The 23,064-nt window shown below is 39.3% G+C and overlaps 1 protein-coding gene across 5 annotated transcripts; it reads left to right on the top strand.

Moving 5' to 3' along the window:
• Window positions 1-39: 39 nt before the first annotated feature.
• TECR (trans-2,3-enoyl-CoA reductase) lies at window positions 40-23,055 on the top strand. Of its 5 annotated transcripts, XM_057373683.1 has the most exons (14): window positions 40-133; window positions 1,874-2,081; window positions 9,469-9,519; window positions 10,026-10,077; window positions 10,406-10,450; window positions 11,738-11,841; window positions 13,888-14,003; window positions 14,114-14,219; window positions 18,525-18,597; window positions 18,690-18,733; window positions 20,112-20,169; window positions 20,685-20,773; window positions 21,749-21,794; window positions 21,894-23,055. In XM_057373683.1, exons 4-14 carry the CDS (start codon window positions 10,062-10,064, stop codon window positions 22,019-22,021), a joined length of 825 nt encoding a protein of 274 aa, XP_057229666.1. In that variant the 5' UTR covers window positions 40-133; window positions 1,874-2,081; window positions 9,469-9,519; window positions 10,026-10,061; the 3' UTR covers window positions 22,022-23,055. The 5 variants fall into 5 exon arrangements, 4 of the variants coding, with proteins under 4 accessions (XP_057229666.1, XP_057229645.1, XP_057229655.1 ...); XM_057373662.1 differs by lacking the exon at window positions 1,874-2,081; XM_057373672.1 differs by lacking the exon at window positions 1,874-2,081 and having other exon boundaries at window positions 21,669-21,794; window positions 21,894-21,956.
• Window positions 23,056-23,064: the final 9 nt, after the last annotated feature.

Below are 23,064 nucleotides of genomic sequence, written 5' to 3'. Positions count from 1 at the left end.
GGGCGGGGCGGGGGGTCCGGGCGCCGCCTGATTGGCCGCAGCGAGGGGCCCCGCGGAAGGTGCCGCGGGCGGCGGGGGCGGCGCGGGCGCGGCGGGTGCCCGCAGAATGGGCGGCAGAGCCGGATTCTTCGAGGTGGGTGCGGGCGGCGCCGGGGGCGGGGGGCGGACAAGGGGCGAAGCGAGCCCGGGCCGGGTCTCGCAGCATCCTGCCTCCGGCGGACCGGGCTGCCCGGGATTCCGGCGGGTTCCTCTCGCTTCCCCCTCCATCTGCATTGAAGCACCGGGGAGCCGGAGCCATCCGCTCCCGGGTCTACCAAGGGAAGTGACCGCCGCCGGAGCCGCTGCTCCCCGGGGGTGTTGTTGGGGCGAGGGGGCAAAAGAGGCTGCCGCCCGCGCCGTGTTCTCCTTCCCCGGGCACGTTTCCCTCGTCATTCCTCATCCCCGCGTCCCCGGTGTTCCTCAGACGTGTTCCCGGCGAGCAAGGCGGGGGGAATCCCCGCGCTTCCCGGCGAGCTCTTGCCGGTCCGCGGARGCACCGGATCAATGGCTCTGGTCTTCTCGCGGATCCTGTTTAGGGCAGCCCGCGGGCAGCCTGCGCTGGGTCTGGCAGCGCGTCCCAGCCCTACGGAGAGGGCGAGAGCGAGGAATGTTCTCGGCACCTTCTGTCCCCAACTTCTCGGAGGACCCCGTCACCTGCCGCCGTGCACCTCGCYGGGCGCCGTCCCGCGCAGTTTTCCGGCCCGGTGCAGGCGTGGCCGCGGGCGGCATCGCCCTGGGCCGGCTCGGCTCGGCTTGGCTCAGGTTGGCGACAGGGAGCCGGCGGGGGAGTTCGTTCCCTGGCCGAGAGGACGGTTCCCGGCGCGGTGCCTACTGTCCGGCGGGCAGGGGAGAGGGGCCTCTGTTAGCACGGAGYGCTCGGTCTCGCGTCGGGGACAAAAACAGCCGGGCGGAGTTTAGTACAGTCAGCTCCTTGTGCTTACAGAAAGCGCACAGTAACGTGCACCTGGGGAGCGTCAAGGGTAACATCTCATCCACTTACATAAACAGCCACACCGACTCTTTGCTAGAATTAGTTAGGCTGGCTAACACAAAAAATATTAAAAGCAGCATCTATTACAAAAACAGGTCTGTACAAGCTAAATAACAGCAATCCTGAATGTGTTTCTGCAGGCTTATTCTTGGGTTTCTCAATTATGACTTACCTAAAAAAAAGCACAGAAGGAGGAACATAATTCCTCCCTCTGTGCAAATAACAAAGCAGTTGTTATAACACAAACAGTATCCAAAACCATCTGAAAAGTGTCTGCTTCTTTAGTAACTTACCATGATGTAAAATTTCAGATTTTACTTTCAAAGCGATAAAAATCATCTGGACCTCACAATTCAGCAAAATAAACTGCCTATAGTTCTTGTGGGTGTGAAATAGGCATCTGCACCATGCCTTTTCCTCAGCAGTGTTGACTTCCCAGGTTTTTTTAGGAAAAACAACTAAGCTTTTCACTGCCTCATGGATTTCTACCAAACTGTTGTGAGATCCAAATGCAGGAGCAAGCATGTGTGTGTAACTCTCCTGAATGCCTTCAGTCACTTCAGGTTTGCTCTTCCGCCTCAGCCTTATTTGAACTCCTGARCAGCACTAGTTACTAGAAGACCTCAAAAGCACAGACATTGTTATTGTTACCTGATTTTGCAGATGGGGAAACACATGAAAGTTGACTGACCTGCTCAATCTCGCTAGACAGAACAATAGCAGGGGATCCAGGTCTTTTGAGCCCTAAATCAACAACAAGTTTAAGCAACACTAATTCAAACTCAGTATGATTCATGAATTTACATGTCAGCTTTGTATGTCTTAGTCCTTTTCTTTTTATAGGAGATAATGGGTGGAAACAGATTTGCCCAGCTCATCCAGCTGTCTCAGGGGTAGGATGTGGACAAGACTGCYTAAGTAGCACTGAGCAGTGCTGTTGCTTTCTGCAMTGTTTTYCCCAATTTGCTTTCTGTTGAAAATTCATTGACATTGAATTCTGAGCTCCATTTCCCCACCACACATTCGAAGCTGAGGTATCAAAAGAGAGAAGGTGAGTATCCCACTTCTTATAAGAGTTCCTGGGGAGAACGGGAAGAATCTCTACTGTTGTTAGAAACTTGTCATTCCCTGTTTGAGGAACTGTATAAATCTGTACTCTCCCCTATACATTTATAAACCATTTACCCTTTACTGTTCTTCTGTGGTGCTTCCTGGTAAGAATCACAAAGCACTTCATAATCACCAAACTGTCTTCTTTACTTCAGGTATAGGTATATTTCTACTTTCACCTCATTTTTTGTAATCACTAATAGCTCAGAAGAAGCTTCTCAAGGACAGCTATAAATAAATATGCGTATACTTGAAGATACTGCACCTGATAATTTGAGGAGATTCAACTCCAAAGACTCAGAGATGGATCAAAGATAGGGGCTTGTATCTAGAGTAATGTTCTTTAGGAGTCCTCATTTCTCTAAGTTGCACAGAGAGCAACTCTTCTGTCCCATTTGACACATGTTTCAGAGCTTGTGATACCATTTATCCTCTCGGTGCCTGTTTTCCTCCTTTCCATACAAGGGATGCCTGGATGACATGCTCAGATATAAATGTCTCTAGCATAGCTTTGAAGTTAGACTAATGAATTATACTCTTTCTTTTCACTTGGCAGGTTTAGGTCTTCAAAAGCATCTCATATAAAGAAAGTAGTATGGTGTTCTAGAGGAAAGATTCTTGAACAAATATATTCATACTGTAGAAAATATGTGTCACAAGAGCCACAGTTGTACTTCTGCTTCCTTAACTGGTTTGGATGCTAAGTGCCTCTTGTGAGCAGTGATACCCAAAAATGTTTTGGAATCTCCACTCCCTGATGATAGATTGAACTGACATATGCAGTACAGTCTAAAAGCAATAATGTACTGTCCCCCCCCCCTTGCTGGCATTTAAACATCTTCTGTCTATGATGAAAACCTTCTGAATGTAAGGGGGATGATGACTGCTGTTGAGCTGGCATGGCTGAGATGTCACAGCTCCTGTTACAAAGGCTTCTCCGTCTCAGAGCTATGCTGTCTAAAGCCTCCTCAAGTAAAAACAATGCCAAAAGCAGGACTGCAGAACCTTACAAGATTCTGTATTCCTCCAAGAATTGCCAGACAAACAAGGCCACATATGAGATATCTGAAAAGTCATTTAAAGGGACAACTGAAAATTKCCCTGCTGTTGGAAGACATCTGCTCTGTTTTTACAAGTAACACTAAAGATTATTATCCCAGAAAGAAATGAGAAGATGGGGGAAAACATTWTCCCTTTCTCTTCTCTCACCACTGTTACACACATTTACCAACATTTAAACACACAGTTGTGCTGCTTCACTTAAAATACAGTAATTTTTCTCTATGAAGCTTGAGAGAGAAGTTTAATTTTGTATAGGATATGATAGCAAAACATTAATTGGCAGGAAGTACCTGGAACTATTCAGAATTTGAAGGCTACTTTTGAAATTAGGATTCTTACATTAGAAAATAATAATTGGCTTCTTTGAATTATATTTTTAAAAAAAWTACAAGTTTTGTGAGTTTACCTGTCTGTATAAGGTCTCTACAATTGCCAGGGTTTCCAGTTTTCCTGCCCTACCAAAACACAGCAGACCCATTCTTGTTGCTGCTAGGTAAAAAACAAACAAAAAAAATCTCTTCAGTTTCTTCTATTCTGTATAAAAAGCATACACTGAATATACATTTTGACATCCCTACACCAAATTATGGACAGAGTACTAATGCAACTAGAAATACTGAAGTTTGCTAATGCAAATCACAGTGCTGATACAAAGATGAAATTGTGATATCACAAAGAATTTGTGCAACTCTTCTACCTGAATATTGTTGTTGCAGAAAATAATCACCCTAAACTAGAGCCCCAAGGTAGTGAATATTCTCTTGCACAAGGAAAAGGCTTTGCAGTGGTGCTGAAAAACCTGGATGTCTGCTTAGCGTTGAGTCAAAGCTGGCTCAGGTTCTCAGATGGAGGCACTCCAGTGTGCTTCATAGTGACAGTGATACTCAGTGAATGATGTGACTTTTCAGTATGCCTGGGAAATTGGCACCATGCAGCTCTGTGTAAGCCAGTGTAAGTAAATACACACTGAGTCACTATGAACTGGTGCAGGTTCTTTTTCACCTTGTGTATCCTCCTGAAAGATGTCATACTAGTAAAAACTAGAAAGTTTTCATAGACTTTCAAGAGCCAGAATTAACTGTTAAAGCCCTAATGGCTCTTCCTTTCTTGAAAAATAAATCAGCCTCCCACCCCAAGTGAATAGATTTTCCTTTTCTTTCCTGACTTCTTATGCTGACTCATTTTATCCCTGTCAATTATATAAATGCATTTGTCTTTCTGAAGTCCATTTGTAGCGCTGTTATCATCCTTAGGTCCAGGCTCACAAAACAACTTGGGTTTTGCCACGTCTTTGGGTTAGGCATGCAGGTCCAAGATCAGATATGACAATTTGGTGAGGATATCCAAGTTTACTCCAGCTCTTATCTCTTTACTGTGTGGTATCCCAAAAGGCATCTGCTGTAGAGAAATACTGAACAGAATTATAATTCTGTAATTCTGGGAAGGGAGCAGTGATTAAAGGAGCCCAAAGAGACTGAAATTCAGGATTTCTCTTTGGCAGAAGACTGTCCTTTTCGCTGAAATCCACTCGTGTCCTCTCCTCTTGTGCTTTTTGGCCTGTCTGTGAGAGATGTGAGGAATGGCAAAGGACATTCTAAAGCAATTTTTCCACTTCCTGGCAGTGTGTCTAACTATTACATGTAAAGCATGAAGAACGAGATCATCTCCTTTGCTGACAGTTTAGTTTCATTCAGAAATAATCTAAATGCTGTGCATTTTGCTGACCTTGGGATAAAGATGCTTACTGGATCAATGTCCTCGGGGATTGAGATGAGAGCATGTCTAACTAACAAATATGAAACAGGTGGAAGAAATCAAAATGCAGTACGAGTTTCAGCACAGGTCAAACGCTGATGCTCAGTGGCTTGCATAAGAGCAGGACTTAGGAAGCTGAGATTTAAATATCTGRTATACATCTTGTGAACCTGTAAATGTTAGACATCTAAATTCTATGAAGTGAAAATTAATTTTAGAAAACCTTTTGAGTATGGGCATCAGAGTAACTCTTATCTTTATACACAGTGAGATTATGCAATTAGATTCTAGTCTCATGAAATATGTGTAGCTGGACTACTTGCACAATAAGGTTCAGCACCTCTACAGCTAAGATGATGAAATTTTGCTTTGTGGTTGAACATTTGCCTTGGTTCTGGTTTGGGCATTCCTCACATAGCATGTGGCTAAGATGTGAGACTCCCTGCCTCAGGACAGTTTACATAGGTTTAAAAGGCAAATGGATAAAGTAGTTGAGGGAAAAAAAAATGGATCATAAGTTATTAAATACATAGGCAGCACTTGTGGGGTAGGAGAATAAAAATCACTGTCTGTCTCTTCCCTTTCCCTCTACATTCTTCCCGTTTTACTACTTTTTCTGAGTCACCTGCTGCTGGCTGTTTCAGAAAGATTCAATTCTAGATGGATCCTTAAAGTCATCCTCTGCAACAGTTTGTACCTTTCTGTGCAAGAGAAGGCTCAGACTGAGAGTCAATTGTAACAGCAGCAGCAGCACAAAGATAATTTTCAGTGCTAGTACACTTAGGGCAATCTCCCTTTGGCATTACTCTTCACTTCAAGAAAGCTGTTCTTGATATGTCCCCGTGTGASATCACACTAAGGCATGCTTACTTCCTTCAGGAATAGCACAGTCTACCAGAAAAGTCAAAAGAGATAGAGAAAACAAATAATTACTTGGGAAAAATGTTTAGAAAGATTCACTTAGGACTGTGGCAACTGCTGGATTGTTTCTTTGAGGTTAAATTTAAAGAAACTGATTTATGTAAGCATTCTAACAGTTCAGGGAGAATTCATTCTACATTACTCTTTTCAGACTGCTTGGTTCCTATACTGTGAAATAAATTATTTTTTTTTTAAGTCAGGAATTTTGAAAGAAATCAATACAATATATGCTTATGTCAGGGTTTATAAAGTCTCACTCAAGCTTACTCAATCTGCTGATTACAAATGGTTTCAAATTAAACTTCTAAGATGCCCAGACATGAKAAATGTGTCAGTATTTCCATAATAGTTATCACACCATTTTTGAAGATCTGTTGATCCTTTAACACTTAATATGGCTTTAAACTGCAGGAATTCAACAGTCAATTGAATTCAATTGACTATATTTTTATAATCCTATTACAGAGACACTGCATCTTAAAAAACTCCTTTAAAACACTTTGCTCAGCTGTTTCTCCCTTATGAATACTTTCCCCTCTTTTATTTTACCTTTGTATTTTCTGAATAAAAATTTAGCAGCCAAATGTACTTTTCTCTGCTTATATTGTATATTGATTATTCTTTGCCCTCAACCTGTTCTAACTATTAATAATCAAATTTTTTTCTTTTATTAATGAGAGCATCAATCTTTAATCCTTATGTAATAGAACAAATTTGTCTTCTAAGCATCAAAGATACATATTTGTAAAGAGTTTTTAACATCTTGCACAAATCTGCCTATTGATTATACTCAAAGTTGTCTCAGAGAAGCTGTAGTTTAAAATGTCTTTAAAAATTCACCGAGTGAGTGGACTGTAAGTCTTACTGCTCTAATGCAGGCCAACAGTTGGTGTCCTATTGTGCTAAATGCTTTGAAAACACAATGAAATTAAAGTTCTCTGAGCCAAACAATTTATGTTTAAAAGAGATGATACCCATCAGTAGGCGTTCCAAGAACAGATTGCTGGGTATCTGAAAACCGTTGCCAACCAATGCATTAACTGRCTTGGTGCTGCGCCTCAAGGCTGGAAACACTGTGTTCAGTGATACGCTGCTTCATGGGGCTGGCTGGGATGTTCAGGAAAGACACCATTCCTTGTTTTGGATCAGGCTTTTCTGCTCCTTGCGCAGGGAGCATCTACACTGGAGGATGTTCTAATAAATCTAAGAGGCGTGATAATTAGAGGAAACAGTCACCTTGCTCTCCCTCTCTTGTTGCATCATTTGCTATGGGCTGGAGTGGCATCTAAAGCTGTGTTTTGGCATCCATCTTTCTGAAAAGGGAAAGAATGTTTGATATTTGCTTAGATCTTGAAAGTAAATAAAAGTAAATTAAATGTTTGAAGTGAAAAAAGAAAGAAGAAAAAGAAACACTGAGCAATTTAGGTTGCCGGAGCCTTCTGGAAGTCAYGCAATCCAACTCCTGCTCAAAACAGATACAGTCAGATCAAATAGCAATGGGTCTTGTCCTATCCTGTTTTAAATGTCTCCAAGGGTGTAGATTCCACATCCTCTCTAAGCAACTTCTAGTATTTGGTTTAGCTCATTGTGAAAAAGTTCCTTGTATCTGGGTTTTCCCATATTGCATCCAGACACATTCTCTCTCACCATTATCTCTGTGCATCTCCAAGAAGAGTCTGGATCCATCACCTCTATAGGCTTCCTTCAGGGATTTGCAGAAATGGACCAGTAGCGGCAAGAACGAGTTTGGCATTTGAAAGAATCCTCAGGAACAGAACCAAATAACAGTAAATAACATCTTGGATGATTTGTTTGTTTTCTACACCCATTGCAATGGCTTACAGAAATTTCTGTATAGCCACCCCCATAAAAACCACAGAGCAAAAGAAAAACTCTGTAACTTTCAGTCTGGCCTTGTGCATAATAACAATAAGCCAACTAAAATACCATAGGTGGCAGAAAGATATTTAAACCACCCTGTAATTGACCTGGAGAAGATCTCCCTAATACAGCCACTGAAGGCCATAGAGTAAAACTGCCTCTGGGGGATTCTGATAAAAAAAAAAAAAAGTATTTGGATTGGGTATGGAATGGGAAGGACACTGCTAAAAATGTAGGCACTGGTGCAGTCTGTAGGGCAGCTCAATGGTATTCATTGACAAGGAGCTCTGAGATACACCAAAGGTTTCAATAGTCTTTGTAGCACCTTGGCATCAAAAAGGACAAAAAWTGGTGTACAGCCCCACTCCCTGCCTTGTACCTGTCCTGTGGACTGCAAGTGTCAGAATGGTGTATTTCAAGAATAATCTTCTGGGAAAGGGATCCACCTCATTTGCTTTCCCATGGAGATTTCACACAAACAGACATGAAAATTTGAGACTTATGTTATTTCAAATACAAAAAAAAAGTCATGGGAAAACATATCCTAACAATCCATCACATCTTATATATCACAAAGGAGGAACAGTGCTTACCTCCATTGATGTTCCAGTTAGAGCTTACAATGCACAGGTAGAAAATATCATGGCATTAGTAAACCTTGTGGAAGTCAGATTTGATAGGTGTGGCTGGAGCTGAAGCACCCCATTGCTGTGCTAATAGAAAAAGAACCTTTTGGGATGAGCGAAACAAGGAAATAGGATACTCTAAGCAAGCGATCTCTTCAAAGCAACCCTCTGAGAAAGATACTGGACTGTGACTCCTATTTTTAGTGAGGAATCATATTTAAAGTCTAATGTTAATCTATTCTCTCAGTCAGTTAATATCAAACATAATTAATGCTAGATTGCCCTAACAACTGCAATGAGGTTTAGAAAGACTGCTGCAACTGGGCTTTGAAATTTCTGAAAAGCTTGAAAAATTTCTCTGCTTGGCTGTTGATCAAAATAATAACATTTTGCAAAAGTGCCATTAGATCATGGAAAKAAATTTTCAGAGCTGTAGCTAAACCATTGCTTGGAATGCTAATGTGGAGTTAATAAAACAGGTGATCTAAGAGGCAAGAGTAACACCAAGAATTCCTATAGCAGATGCTTAAGCGTTTGTAAAGCCCAGATATTCAGCTGCATTGGTTCATTAAGTCCGCCAATATTTTCCACCCTCCTTACAATTAAAATATTCTGGGAGCAATATACATTAATCATTAAGCTGTATGTACTCAGAATATTTGCTTACATGCATATATATTTACATATATAAACACATTTCAGTTTTTTCTCAAATTGTCTTTCTAATTTTATGGATCATAAAAGTATTGTTCCTTAGTGATTCCTTGAAACTTCTCTATCCCTTCCTTGTTCCTCTTGCTCTAACATAAGAAAATACCCCAAAAACTTAGCTACTCCTGCTATCAAATATATCCAGGAAGACAATTCATTTGACTTTTTTTTTTCCAAGTTGAGTGCTTTTGGAACCTGACTGTGATTAAAGCTGTCTCTTGAGAACATCAGAAAGGTTTTTAACACAATTCACAGATCAGAGAAAAATAATGTCTCACTCTGAGCGACGATTATGAATTTGAGAATCAATTAAGAGTTTATACATTATTTAGCCAATAATCGTTAATTATTTTTTTTTTTGTGCCCTCTCAGGTGGAAATCCTTGATTGGGAGACAAAGAAACAGCTATGCTTCCTAGATAAGGTAAAACAAAAATCTGTTTAAAAGGCTTTTAAAATCTTTTTAAAATCTGTTTAAAAGACTTTTCTTAGGAATTACTAACTTTTCTTTACTAAATGTAATGTTTATGCAGCGTATTTCATCTCCTGGCATTTCCTTTGCCACTTGAAAACTTCATGATGACTACAGTGTACTTCAACCCTTTTCCAGAAGGAGCTTTTGGGCAAAAAGGACAACTTCAGATCCTTTACTAAGAGGGTGCCAGTTGTGTGTTACTGAGAAGCCATCAAATTGTCACTGCTGTAGTAGTAACTCTTGATCACTGCTAGAGAAGCTGCCTCTGAAACAGGTGTCAGAAATTGTGCTGCCTTTTTCCTGTCAGTACTTTGAATTCTTCACACCAAGGCTAGACATCAGTAAGAAATAGTTAAATTTTCTAAGTAAATTTTTCTATTTGACTTAATAGTCTTACATATAGTASCTGTCTTTCAAAATATGCATCTTATGTATATAATATTTTTGTTGCCTAGGTGGAACCAAGTGCTACRATTAGAGAAATCAGACTGATGTTCCATAAATTATGTGAGTATAACTTTTGCAGTAGCTTGCATCACATCAGAATATCATAAATASGAAAAAATTACATAATTTGAATTATATGATATACATATACATAATGCTGATCACCTGGACATGAATGTGATCACAGTGGGATTTCATAAAAATTATTTTATTCTATCCTGATAATATTAGTATTTTTTTCTGTCCCATAAATTATCACCTATATTAGTGTTGAATAGATATTCATAAATACCTTTAACTAAAGCTTATCTTGTTGTATTGCATTCGTTATAGTAGTGGAAGACCTAAACCAAACATTTATATCACACAATTCTGTATGGTCTTACAGATCCTCGGTGGTATCCAGCAAGGCAGTCAATAAAACTTGATCCAAGTAAGTACTTGTAAGGTCTGGCATAACTAAAYTCAGGGCAGGGCCTTGGCATGAAAGGTGTACTTAAGGGTATTAGCACTTAAGAATCAGTTTCCAGCTATGTTAATTAGCACTATGAAAGCTGAAGTGTCCAGAGCAAATCTAATTCCTTGGAAGTAAACACAGTTCCACCCTGGTGCTTGGTAATTAACTCAGGAGTTTGCACATTGTTCCAATGTGCTTTCTAACTGCTGAGCACTGTTACTCTCCAGTGCAGCACAGGATCCTGGTATTAACTTCCCTTAGCTGTAGTGGAATGATGCCCATGATGATGGAGTACCAAAAAGGGCTCTGAGTTTGAGCTATCCATTCACATAATCCTGTGCTCTCAGGCAGGAATTACCAGTTCTTTTGAGGGAAGCTAATGCAGAACACATTGCCATGGATGCAGCAATTGCTGACGAAGCTGATGACAGCTGGCTGACTTCATTAATACAGTTGTCAGTATTGCTACTAGAAGCTTCTTAGTACATGGCCTGTGTGCACAGAATTGCCAAACTCTGTTAATTCATCCTAGTTAAAATATAACATGTTCTTCCTTCACTTTCTTTGTCTAATCTTATGTAAATAGTCCCTTAAAAATGTGTGGCTGAAGATTTGCAGATCTGTAAAATCTATCCATAGAAAATAGATGCATTTTATATCCTTCTTTGAAGGTCTCCCGTGTCAGATTCCTCCATGAACTTACATAGTGAGACTTGCCATGAGCAAATGCTGGCCTTCTGGAGATTTCTCCAAATCTAGCCATTAAAATCTCAGGTTCTGTGGTATCACCTAGCTGGCTATTTGGTAAAAAAAAAGGCAATGAAAATTTCTATAGGAGAGTTTTCCAATAACAGTTTATCCTATCTTCTGTTTGTCTGATGATAAGCAATGAGAACAGTGGAAGAGAGAGGAGAGAGAGAGAGGTGCAGCTGACTAGAGGCCAGTGAACTRTGGTAAAGGGCAGTGACCCATCAACAAATTCCACTGCTTGCAGTGATGAAGCAAGTCTGCTAGACCAGGCAGGCACACAGGATTGAGAATTCTTTTAACTGTTTTGGTGTGAATAGAGGATCCAGGCTTATATGTGATAAGAGGGATAATTAAGAATTAAGTATAAATAGTCCTAGTGTGTTTATTGAGATTCCAATAAACATGCATCACATCAAGGTGTCTTGTACATTGGTTAAAACACCTTATAAAGCTAGTATGCTACCAAAGTTGACTTGAATTTCACTAAGATGTAATTACTTCTTTCCTTCTCAGAAGGAAAGTCCCTGAGGGATGAAGAAATCCTGCAGCACCTCCCTGTTGGCACAACTGCTACCTTATACTTTAAAGATTTAGGGCCACAGATAGGATGGACTACGGTGAGCTCTACTTCAAGTCTGAGCCTTCTAATGGCTAGTTTTCCACAGTTAATCCTTACATCACTTTTTGTCTCTCTCCAATATTTCTGCATGATGTCTGCTCTGATGGTGGATGCAGGCAATGAATCCTCATTGCTTCAGTTCATTTAATCAGGGAAAGCAGTAACAGTTTGAATGCCTATTTTGTTCCCTGGGAGAGCTGCAGTGGAAAACCKGCTGCAGGGTAGGCTGGCTCTACAGAACTAAGATGCAGATTGTCAAATGGATGTCTACTGCAAAATCATTAGGAACTGGGTGTGTAAATGCCTTTGGCAATCTGCTTCATGGGACCTGTGTAACTCCTGACAAAATTAGGATTATACTCCTATGAGTTTGTCCTGCAAAGAGGCATGCGAGCAACTTCACATGTCAGTACTTGAAGTGACTTCAGCAAGAAAATGCATAAAAGTAAGATTAGTTGCTGTCTGCATGTGACTGTCCCAGGATGCCAGTGACAGGCTAATGACAGCTGATAATTGCTGCAATGTTAGCAGCCATCCACAAAGACCTTGCATATTTACTGTCTTAGCTCAAATGCAAATTTTATCACAACTCACTTGGCAGGCAACACAGCACTGCTGTTTCTGCAGTGAGGGGACCAATGACCCTTCCAGCTCTCTAAAAGTTCCTTGCTGCACAATATTACACAAGTTCCAATAAACAGCACAACATCAAGGGAGAATTACCTCTTAATTGAAAGGCATATTTGCCATTTATTATCTATGAGACATTAATAAAATCTTTTTTGATTACAAATAGCAAAGACAATCTTAATAGCAGGTAAAATTAAAAGGAAGTCAAATGTTCTGCAAGACTGAGTCTTCACATCATTACTTTGGATGCAATGCTGATAAATTAAGCTGCTATTATACAATATAAAAAAACAGGAAGACAGGCAAAAATGTCTAATGGCAGTGTGGACTTCAATACACATGTGCCTTAATAAACACCATAATATCATAGTGCAGAGTAACAGCAGGCTTCTGTCATTTCATAATCTATCTTTTACAATCTGCTCTCCCTGCCCTTCAAGCTATTTCATTCAAATACAAGCCAAGAAATACTTCAGTATTTTCAAATCAAAAAGTTGAACTTTTCATCTACAAGCACACCTGATCTTCACCAGAGAAAATGCTGATTGTAACAGAAGTCAATAACCCAACTTCTCTGAGTATCAAAAGAACACTAAACACATTACAGAGCAGGGATTGTTTCGGTTTGTTTTTTTTGTTTGTTTGTTTTGTTGATTTTTTTTGTGACAAAAGTACAATCAATTTCCCTTCTTTCTCCATAAGTGAGGTATAGGCCTACCTTCCTCAYAGAAGTGTGGAAAATTCAGCTGTTAATCATGAGTTCAATTTAAAGCAATGTTCCTAAGAAATACACACCTATCTGAAATAAAATCAAGTTAGAGAATATCTAAGGAATAGATATAGAGGAATCTTTGGTTTCCTCTCTTTTTTCTTTCCTTTTATTTTCCTCCTAGTATTTAAATTAAAACCTGTTTGAACATAGAATTAAATTATTGTTTCCCAGGACAACTGCTGTGTTAACCGTTCACACAGATGAGGTCACTGTTAAACTTACAAGATGTGTTTCCTGTTTAAACAAAATTCATTCAGTAGAAGCACAACTCATGTTTTTCAAGACAAATTATTCACCAAATTTCATTTTAAAGCAAAATAAAGCAACAGTTTTTGAATGCGAGAGAAGGGTGAGAGCTGCATAAATGTAACATGCATGCATATTTGTCATGAACTCYGGGCTGCCATTATTATCTTTTCATACTGTGTCTGCTGCACTGGCAATGGCTATTTGAATGCAACTGAGGCAAATCATTGCAAAATATTTACGTGCATGTCTACCACTTTCATAGCCCAAGCCACCCCGCCTCTCTTAGTGCCATCCTGGATCTGTGGAGGTGTTTACCCCACTGCATTAGTTATCACAAAGAAACCAAGCAAAATCATCGATTCAGCTGTCTAATTATTTTCTCTCTTTTTGCAGGTATTTTTGATAGAATATACAGGCCCATTGTTCATCTATTTTCTGTTTTATTTCCGCATCACTTTTGTCTATGGACTGGATGAGAGGTTTACATCAAATCCGCACCCAGTAGTTAAGTAAGTCCTTTTGCAGGCYTGAGCAGTATTTCTTGTAGTCTTAGTCCAAATGTGTTGCCACACCTGKTTTTTTTAAGCACTCTTAAATGCTTTTGTCTTGCTGTTTCTAGCTTGGCATGCATCTGCCACTCTTTCCACTACATCAAAAGGTTGATTGAAACAGTATTTGTTCATCGGTTCTCCCGTGGGACTATGCCACTGAGGAATATTGTGAAGGTAAATTGTGTCAGAATCTATCCATAGCTGCCTTTACAAACCCAGCCAAGCCAGCCTATGCTCTGCCTCTGCACCACAGACTTTTTTTGTGTGGCTGTTGTAGCAATGTGCAGYAAATCTCACCCATAAAGCTGCAGTTCTTTCAGAAGATTTCTTAATGTCACTATTGTATAACCCACATGCTGTCATACCGTTACTAACATTATAGTAATCTCATTACTCTTTAAAATTTTAAACCTTCAACATACCCTTCCTTTTCACTCAGCTTGATCCTTGGGTGTGAAGGTTTTAGTAACAAGTTAATTTTAAAAGTAGCACAGGCAGGCACAATGGTGGGAGGGCTGCATTTTTTTAAAAACAGATTTTTTTTTGGTAACAAAGTTGTAATTATTCTGTATCTACTTTGCCCCRAAAATTATCTTCATTGTTAAGGAACTGTTAATTTACCTTTGATCCAGTGCAAAGCAGCTTAGTTGTTCTGCATTTTCTCAAATTTTTCTCCACAGGAGCATTCCTTCATGTCCCCAATGCTGCTGTGGCACAGGGTGGCTGTTGTTATGCATACCCCATTTCCTAGATCTCTGAGAACCATGCAGTGACTGCATGATTATGCATAGGCTGTAGTTATTTTCAAAATATTTGCAACGGAGTGCAAATAGAAGTCAAATGTAGCCTTATACTAAGGAACACAAGATATTATCAGCGGGAAAGAGATTTGGTAATTTTAACATTTGGTATCTAGATAGTCTCTTGTAATTTGTGCTATGGCAGTGACACTTGTAGCAGCTGAAGCTCTACCTTGTGGCTGACTCCCTACAGCTGTCCAGTGGCTCTGGTCCTACTGGTGTTAGCTTCATGCTTTCAAAATAAGAGAAGGGTTTGTGGTGGAGCAGTGGCTTTCCAAAAGAATCCTCCCTAGAAATTTATTGTGCTTGCTGCAGCAAGCATTGCTAAAAGGTTTGCAGATCTCTTGTTCTTGACACAACAGTGGCTAATGCATGCTAAACAGCAGATAAATGAGCAACTTTACCTTGAAAAAAAAATCAGTGTGATAATTCTTTTTCTCACTGCCATCTCTGACAACTACTTGTTGCTTTCAGACCATAAAAATTGTTCTTGCTAAAATTGACATTTGTACCAGTCATTCTGATCACTTGCTCTTTTCCATCTTCACAGGTTGGTGGCATTTGCTGTCCTCTGTAAAGTTGCTCACAGTTCTTACTCTACTTGCTTAGCAATGCTTGGGTTTGGTTTGCTTTTGKAATTTCATTGACCTTGGTGGTGTTACTCCAAAATTGTGTTAGTGCAAAAAAATATCACATCCTTTTCCCGTTTTTTTCCATCACATACAAGTGGTAGACAGAGCTTCTTATCTTCAGTATTTGATCACATACACAGCAGACATAAATAGCTTATTTCCTAAGTGCAGTGGGATGTTATCTGTAYTGGAGACACTTCAGTCTCAATAAGAAGAAATCTGAGATGGGAACTGATGAAAGATGTGATTTTCATCCTTTTTTCCTGAATGGAAATAGGAAAAAATAATGCCCATACATGATTATTCTAGGCATTGGAAAGGTAGAATACCTGATTTATCTGGACCTGGTAAACAACTCCCTTAGAATGAATAAGATAGGGAGTAATACAAAAATGACATGATGATAAAGGAACTAATTGAAAGAAAGATAATTATGTTTGTGCCAGGAAAGGATCTGTCAGACCTTTAATACTAGGGTTGTACCAGTAGAATTCCTCTAAGATTAGTCTCATGATTGGTTTTACATGGTCTTTCTTTACCCATGAACATGTTKGTGAATAAAAAGAAGGGATATCATCACTTTGTAGAAAAACATCTGGAGGAAAGAAAACATTAAATGTAAATAAATACCATCTAAACCAGAAGACAATATAACAAGACAAACAGAAGGGTACATGCTAGTCATGAATAAACATAGGCAGGACATGAAGAAATAGGGATTATCAATTGAAATAGACAAAAATCTTTACCATACGTTTGGGAATTTAGGAATAATTTGTTTTTGGGATCCCTGCAATATCTGAACTTAACCTGCAACATTATAAGAGATTGTTGTAAAGCTTTATTATTCCAGATTCCCAGAAACACTGTCTTTCTTTCTTTCAAGGGAGTTTAGGGCATCTGCATGTTCCTATCTGAACCTCACTGGAGGCTTTTGTATGGGCAATAAGGATTCGAGTGGCAGCTGGACATGTACATTACTGCTAAGGTCCTTAGTGGTGGTAGACCCCACTCATCTTAAAGCTCCTTTTCTTTTAACTGAGGAATACTCTTGCAGTAAATCATGTTCTTTGGCTGAATAGTACTTGTTAAGTTTAATTACAACATGTACCATTGGGGACTGAGCCATCATAATTAATTTATTTAATTTTACTTTACTGAAATCCATTGCCATATGTTCCATCCTGTGCCAAGCCCTGAAGACAGGAAAAGGTTTTTCTAAGATGCCATTCCAAGATTACAAGAAACTGTTTCCACCTAAGTTGGTACAGCAGTTAGTAAATTGGAAGTGCTGGTTRAAGCTAGTGTTAGGGAGGAAGCTGTAGTTTATGGATAGGACACTACCTATATTGTTTCTTACTGGAATYGCTCTTCGTGTTTCACCCATTTCCTGGGGGAAAATGAAGTAATCACAGGGAAATTATTTAACTTTCCTGCTCACTTGTCCCACCTGTTTTATAATTACTGGTTAATCATTTGCTTTTTCTCATCAGTTTTCTCTTTCATAACCTCAGAGCAATGACATACTTATGTGCTTGTATTACAGCATACCCAAAAATGTGTGCATTTTGTTTGAGGTGTCTGGGAACTTCAGTGGTTCAATTGACTCTGAGTAGAAAGAGGGAAATGCAACTGAATGTTGGATACAACTGTTTGTGGCAGATGAGGGGGCACCAGCATTTTCAAAAAAATGCACCATCAGACACTGCAGTCAGCTAGTGCAGGTTGGAGATGCTGAGGTAATCACTTTTCCAGGGTATTTTTGCTAGAAATGCAGTTCTGGTGTATACAGGGGGAAAAGACTGCAAAATTCAAAGGAAAAAAAAAACCGTGAAACCAGTCAGGACACTAAAAAATGCAGCCTTGGATGGGATTTTTGCCTGCCTGAGCAGGAAAGGAAGCTGTGAAGGAGAAAGCTGAAACACCTAGAAATTTCCAATGTATAGGAACCTATTTGGAAGGCCAAGAAAAAGAAAGACTACCAGAAAGAGTAAGAGGATCAGGGTTTCACTCAAAATTGAAAATAGGATGCAAGGAAAGATAAGGCAAAGGAAAGAACAGAAAAGAAGATAAAGAGCTCAGTTGTGGTCGAGGTGATAAACAAACATACCCTAAAACATTAAAAACTGAGGCACTAGGTTTGGTAAAAGAAGACTCAACTGATGAGAGGTGAGCTTATGAATTGTTGATGGGAGTTAAACACTGTCTGCAAGAGAAAGGCACCCAAAGGTTAGAGCAGAGAGCAAGGAGAGGAAGGGGCCAAGAAAGGGCCTCCCTCCCAATAAGGAGTGAGACAATAACCTGTCAACAAGATACCAAAGCAACAGTGAGTGTCAGAAAAAAGCCCATGGGAGGCAGGGCCAAGGAAACCAAACAAGAGATAAAGATTGTCCTTTTTCATTTATAAAGCCTATAAAAAAACACTAATATTGGGCAGGAATGAGTCATTACAGCCAGTAGGGACAGCTATGTTATCARAGTTTAGAGAGTGGAAACACAAGGACAGCAGCAAAAGGGACAAATTAAAGGAATCACAGTGAACATGCAGAGGAAAGCATTAGCCAGGAAAAGTTAAAGCAGGGAAAAGAAATAMAACTGATGTGATGAAGGAGAAGAGGACAGGAGATTGGGCAGTGCAAAATAATAAGCAGAGAAGAGAGGGCAGTGCCCAAATCTGGCCTTACAGTCTCAGGGGTCAGCAAAACAAGTGTCTCTGTAACATACAATCTGTGTGCACTTCAACTTTGCCCAATGGCTTGCCAGACAAGATAAATTTGTTTTCAATCATATGATCATACTTTCTAAAACTGTTTATAAACTTAACAGCTCCAAGATATTTTAGAGGAAATCTAAACTCTATGAGCACTACTTCTTTTCTGTTATTTCCTGTTATCTGCTCCTACCTACCACACTTAGTACTGCCATTTTTTTGCTGTAGTATCAGAAAGTTAAATGCTTATCCCAATTCATTGTTATCAACAGTCCTTGTGGTGAATATTTGGCCTAAAACATTGTACTAAAACAAAGAAAAATTGCCTGTTTTTCAGAACTGCTTATATTACTGGGGATTTGCAGCTTGGCTTGCATATTACATCAATCACCCTCTTTACACTCCTCCTTGTAAGTAGCACAACGACCCTCAATGATTTCAGTATTTATGTACATACTTCATGTACTAGTACTAATCACATGTAAACTTCTTCTTTTAATAGCTTATGGGAAAAAACAGATAAATTTTGCTGTGATCATGTTTCTGGTAGGTTTCTTGATCTTTCTATAAAATGCTAAAATATCCTGCTTTATTTCTTCTGTCATACGACTGGTGGAGTGAGTAAGATAAGCAGATACTTAGCACTTGAACATTTGGGACATACTACTAAAGCTGACCACTTGCATGCAGAGCAGATAAATCTGTCAGTTTTTAATGTGATTTTGCACACAAAGGAATATTTTGATTCAGTATCTGTTCCAAGACTAGGATGTTTATCTGCTGGGATGAACTCTCATAATCTTTAAAAGAAAACTGGAACAACCAGTTGGCGACACTGTGTTTAAAAGCCAGTGAGTTTGTTTTGTGAACTGTTTATTGAGTGTTAAGAATCACAACAGACCATAAATCTCAGAGAACTAGCCAGCTAAGAAAGTATGTTGCTGATAATTTCCACTCATAGAGTTTAGTGTTGCTGACCTTCAGAACTTTWTTACAGCTTTCCTTACAAATCTAAATTCTTCAGTCACTGTTCATTCTCACAATTCCTRGGAACGTTTCATACATGTAGAAGCAGTGTTACTGTAGCCAATAAAGATGTACCTCCGTATAAAGATTTTTCYTGTGTAGCTGTAACTTATTTAGAACATCAGCTGTTCACTTGCTTTGACAAACTAATCATCAGTGACTGCAGGAGCTCAAAGCAGCTTCCCAGTACAAAAATACTGTGTGGTCATAATCTCATCACATTTTATAAGAGACTCCATAACTGAAAGCACAGAGCTGGGAATAAAACTGAGGAGCTCTGACCACTAGTTATTTAATAGTTATGTATTGGAGACACTGGAGACTGTCCATAATCATATAAATGGGTCATTTCAATACACATTCTTCATAATTGATTGGGGAAGCATTCTTTAAAACCAGTGAAGGAAGCTGGGTCAATTATATTTCATGATTCCTATCAATTATACTCTAGAGAAGAAAATTTACTTAAGAGATGAAACTGTATCTTCCTTGGGATTTTAATAACTTTTGAGAAACCAAAACTATGCAAATAAAATTTTGGACATTTTTAAAGACATAAGATAAGAATGATCAAAAGATAAAGCAAGTATCTCCCGAAATTACTTCTATCCCCTGTGGTTTATTTAGCTTTCAAGGGGATTATGTAAGTAGTAAATTTGATCTTTTGGAGTGCAGATTTCTGAAAAATATAATAAATATATAACAGAGTATATTATGGACTCATGTTTGAATGAAGATGTGTCATCCTGTCAGCAGTCTTGGTTAATGACATTTATTATGTTTATGATAGATTATGTTCCTTTTCTTATTTTTTTAAAGGACCCCAGGAAATAACAAAGAGAAGAAAAACARATAGAAGGAAAGAACATTTTAAACTCTGTCATACTTTTTCTTGCAGCTGTGTGAAGCTGGAAATTTTTCCATTCACGTTGCACTCAGTGACCTCCGGAGAAATGGTAAAAACTGCATCATKATTTTTCCCTTTCGTGCAGTCATTCATTACTTCCTCAGTTACTCTGCTTCAGGAAAGAGCTGATCCTGGGCTGGGGGGTGTTGGTGCCCATGAGCTGACTTTGTGGGAGCACAGGTTGCTCAGCCCTGTAAAGATTGGCTTCTAAGGGAAATCAGGCAGTGCAAGAAATCCAACATCGGACTGTTGAACAGCACTTCTTACCTTACTGTAATCTTTATTGTTTTGGRCTGGGTTGTACTGGGGGAGCAGTTACATTGGTTATACTGCCAGTGCAAAAGGAAACAGGGCTGGTACAAGCTATGTTTTGATGAGCAAKAGAAGGTTTCCTCACAGTTATCCTATTCCTTCTAGTGAGTCCAGAGGACATGCTGTCTTCCCACATCCTGTTTGTCCCTCTCACAGTCATGAGACAGAGGAGTAGACAAAGTTGGGTTGTCTTTACAGGATACAATGTGTTTAGGAGTGTGAATATTTTGTGATTTGTTTTCTAATCTATAGGATCCAAAACCCGTAAGATCCCATATCCAACAAAGAATCCTTTCACATGGCTGTTTTTCTTTGTATCTTGCCCTAACTATACATATGAGGTATGTATTTTCAAACCAGATGTTCAGATTTAAGTTTTGCTGAATATATTTTTGTTACTTTTGGAATTTTAAACATGGRAGAAACCTCTGAAACAATTCAGCTCTGTACATTTCCCCTCCTTCCCTAAACCCCATGAAATCAGATTGTGGACAGGAATTTGTCTGCTCTTCTCCCCTCCCTTGATGCAACACTGATGGGATTAACCTTATGCAGACAGCCCTGTCTCTAGGCCACTGCTAGACAAGACAGATACACTGGAAAGCAGAGCAAATTCTGCAGCCAGGAACAGGGAGATTGCCACTGAACATCTCTTGCAATAAAGGGTGGAGGTGTCTGGTGGATTTATAAGAGCCCAGAAATATCACAGCAGGCAGGAAGATAGTTGTCAGACAAATAGAAGATACTGTGATAAAGAAAATAAGCTGAGGTCTTCTTCCCCATTTTCTTGAGTTACACAGTCACTTATTTTGGTGGTGACTGCTTTAGAAGCTTGAATCAGTTTATCATTTCGTGTTCCTTAATCAGGAGCTAAACTCCTGACTGAGTTCAAAAGCAGATAAAGTCAGTGCAACTCATGTAACAGTCATTCTTGCACGGGGGGACAGTGTCAGCTTTTAAATTCAGTGATCAGAGATGTTATTGCAAACAGCACTGGGCCTTAGACCACAGAAAGTTACCATTCCTAACACTGATGGAAGTCTGATGAATACAAATTAGGCAGAGAAACAGAAAATACACTATTTTAAACCTTAAAATTTTGTCATTGTAATAYCTATGGAAGCAAATATGAAAGTTTTGTTTGTGATAATAAGGCACTGTTCACCTTTTTGGCTAAAGGTTATTAACAGTAGAAATTGATCTGGCTGACTTGGTTTTTTTATTTACCTATACTAGGACAAGGTTATTTTGATCAATAGAGAGATAAATGCAAATGCTGTCACCAGAAATATTTTAAATTTCCTTGGCCAAAACAGGTGGGGACCTGGATCAGTTTCACTATCATGACTCAGTGTGTTCCAGGTGAGTAATGTTTTGGTACTTCAAACTGAAATGATGTCAGCAGCAAGAGCATGTTTTTATTCTGATAATGGATTGTATCTTTTTTTCCCTTTTTTTCAGTGGGGCTGTTCACCTTGCTTTGCTTCATTCAGATGACAATCTGGGCAAAGGATAAACACTGCACCTACTTACGAGAATTCAAGGATTATCCGAGTCATAGAATGCCAATTATTCCCTTTTTATTGTAAGAAAAGAAGGCTTAATTTGAATATTGCACAGAACTTCAAGAAGAAAAACTGCATAAATGTCCCACCAAATAAATGAATTAATTAAAAGGATATTGGTGCATATTGAATCTCCACTGATAAGGGAAATTGTATGCACTTGAAGGCTACTCTTCCTTACATTCAAGAGTTCTCAACTCAGAAGCACCTTAAAAAATAAGGCTTCATTGCAAAGCTGCAGTTTACTGTAACCTGACTTAGATTTTTCTGTACTAGTCTATTTAAATTGATGGATCAGAGATACTGAGAAGTCTGTGCTGAAAAGCGGCTCCAAAATTAGCAGTGGCATTCTGCAAGACAGAAGTACATTGAAAYGAGGACACACCAGCTAACTACCAGAGCTCAGTTCTGCCAGCACAGCCCACTGGCCTCAGGACAGTTGCATGATCTGCCTTCTTTGACTTGAAGAAGAGAGTGTGCTGCCTGGAGGCAGGTGCTTTGTAACAGATAACATTACCAAAGAATATGAATGGTTCCTGGAATAAAGAAATAGGCAATATCTCAAAAACCTGATTTGGGTCTAACCCTTAATTTGCTAAAAGAATCTGAAGTAAGAAGTATTTGTGGTGTTTGTGAATATAATATCCTGTGCTGGGTTCTTCTGTTTGTTTTTGGTCTTCATCAGTAAATTGCATATGACTAAATAAGATTCAGAAGCAATCTAACCCATGCCATRTCCTCGATATCTGGCCTGTTTTCCTACAGCAGCTCCTTAGGATACTAATGGACCTTTCATCTAACATTTTACATCAGGCTTCTCTGAATGGTTTTTAATACACTTTGTAAATACATGAAGTGACTGCTGGTCCTCAGAATGCTCTTCCTATTTTTAGAGCCAGGAAGAAAAATCAGCTTCATTTTGGACTTCCTGTGTTTTCCTTGTCACAGGATGTTCTGTAGGACTTAGTTGCGTTTTGTGTAAATCTAGTAAAAAAGGCTATTGAAATCTATTTGAATAACATTTGAAAGAAGCTATTTTAGAACATGAAGAGAATGCATATACTGTT

Source organism: Malurus melanocephalus, unplaced genomic scaffold (genome assembly GCF_030028575.1).
Source record: "Malurus melanocephalus ecotype Western Australia unplaced genomic scaffold, MMel_1.1 scaffold_8, whole genome shotgun sequence".
Lineage (NCBI taxonomy): Eukaryota > Metazoa > Chordata > Aves > Passeriformes > Maluridae > Malurus > Malurus melanocephalus.
The sequence above is the reverse complement of the archived record's forward strand: the minus strand, read 5'-3'. Positions and strand labels throughout refer to the sequence as shown.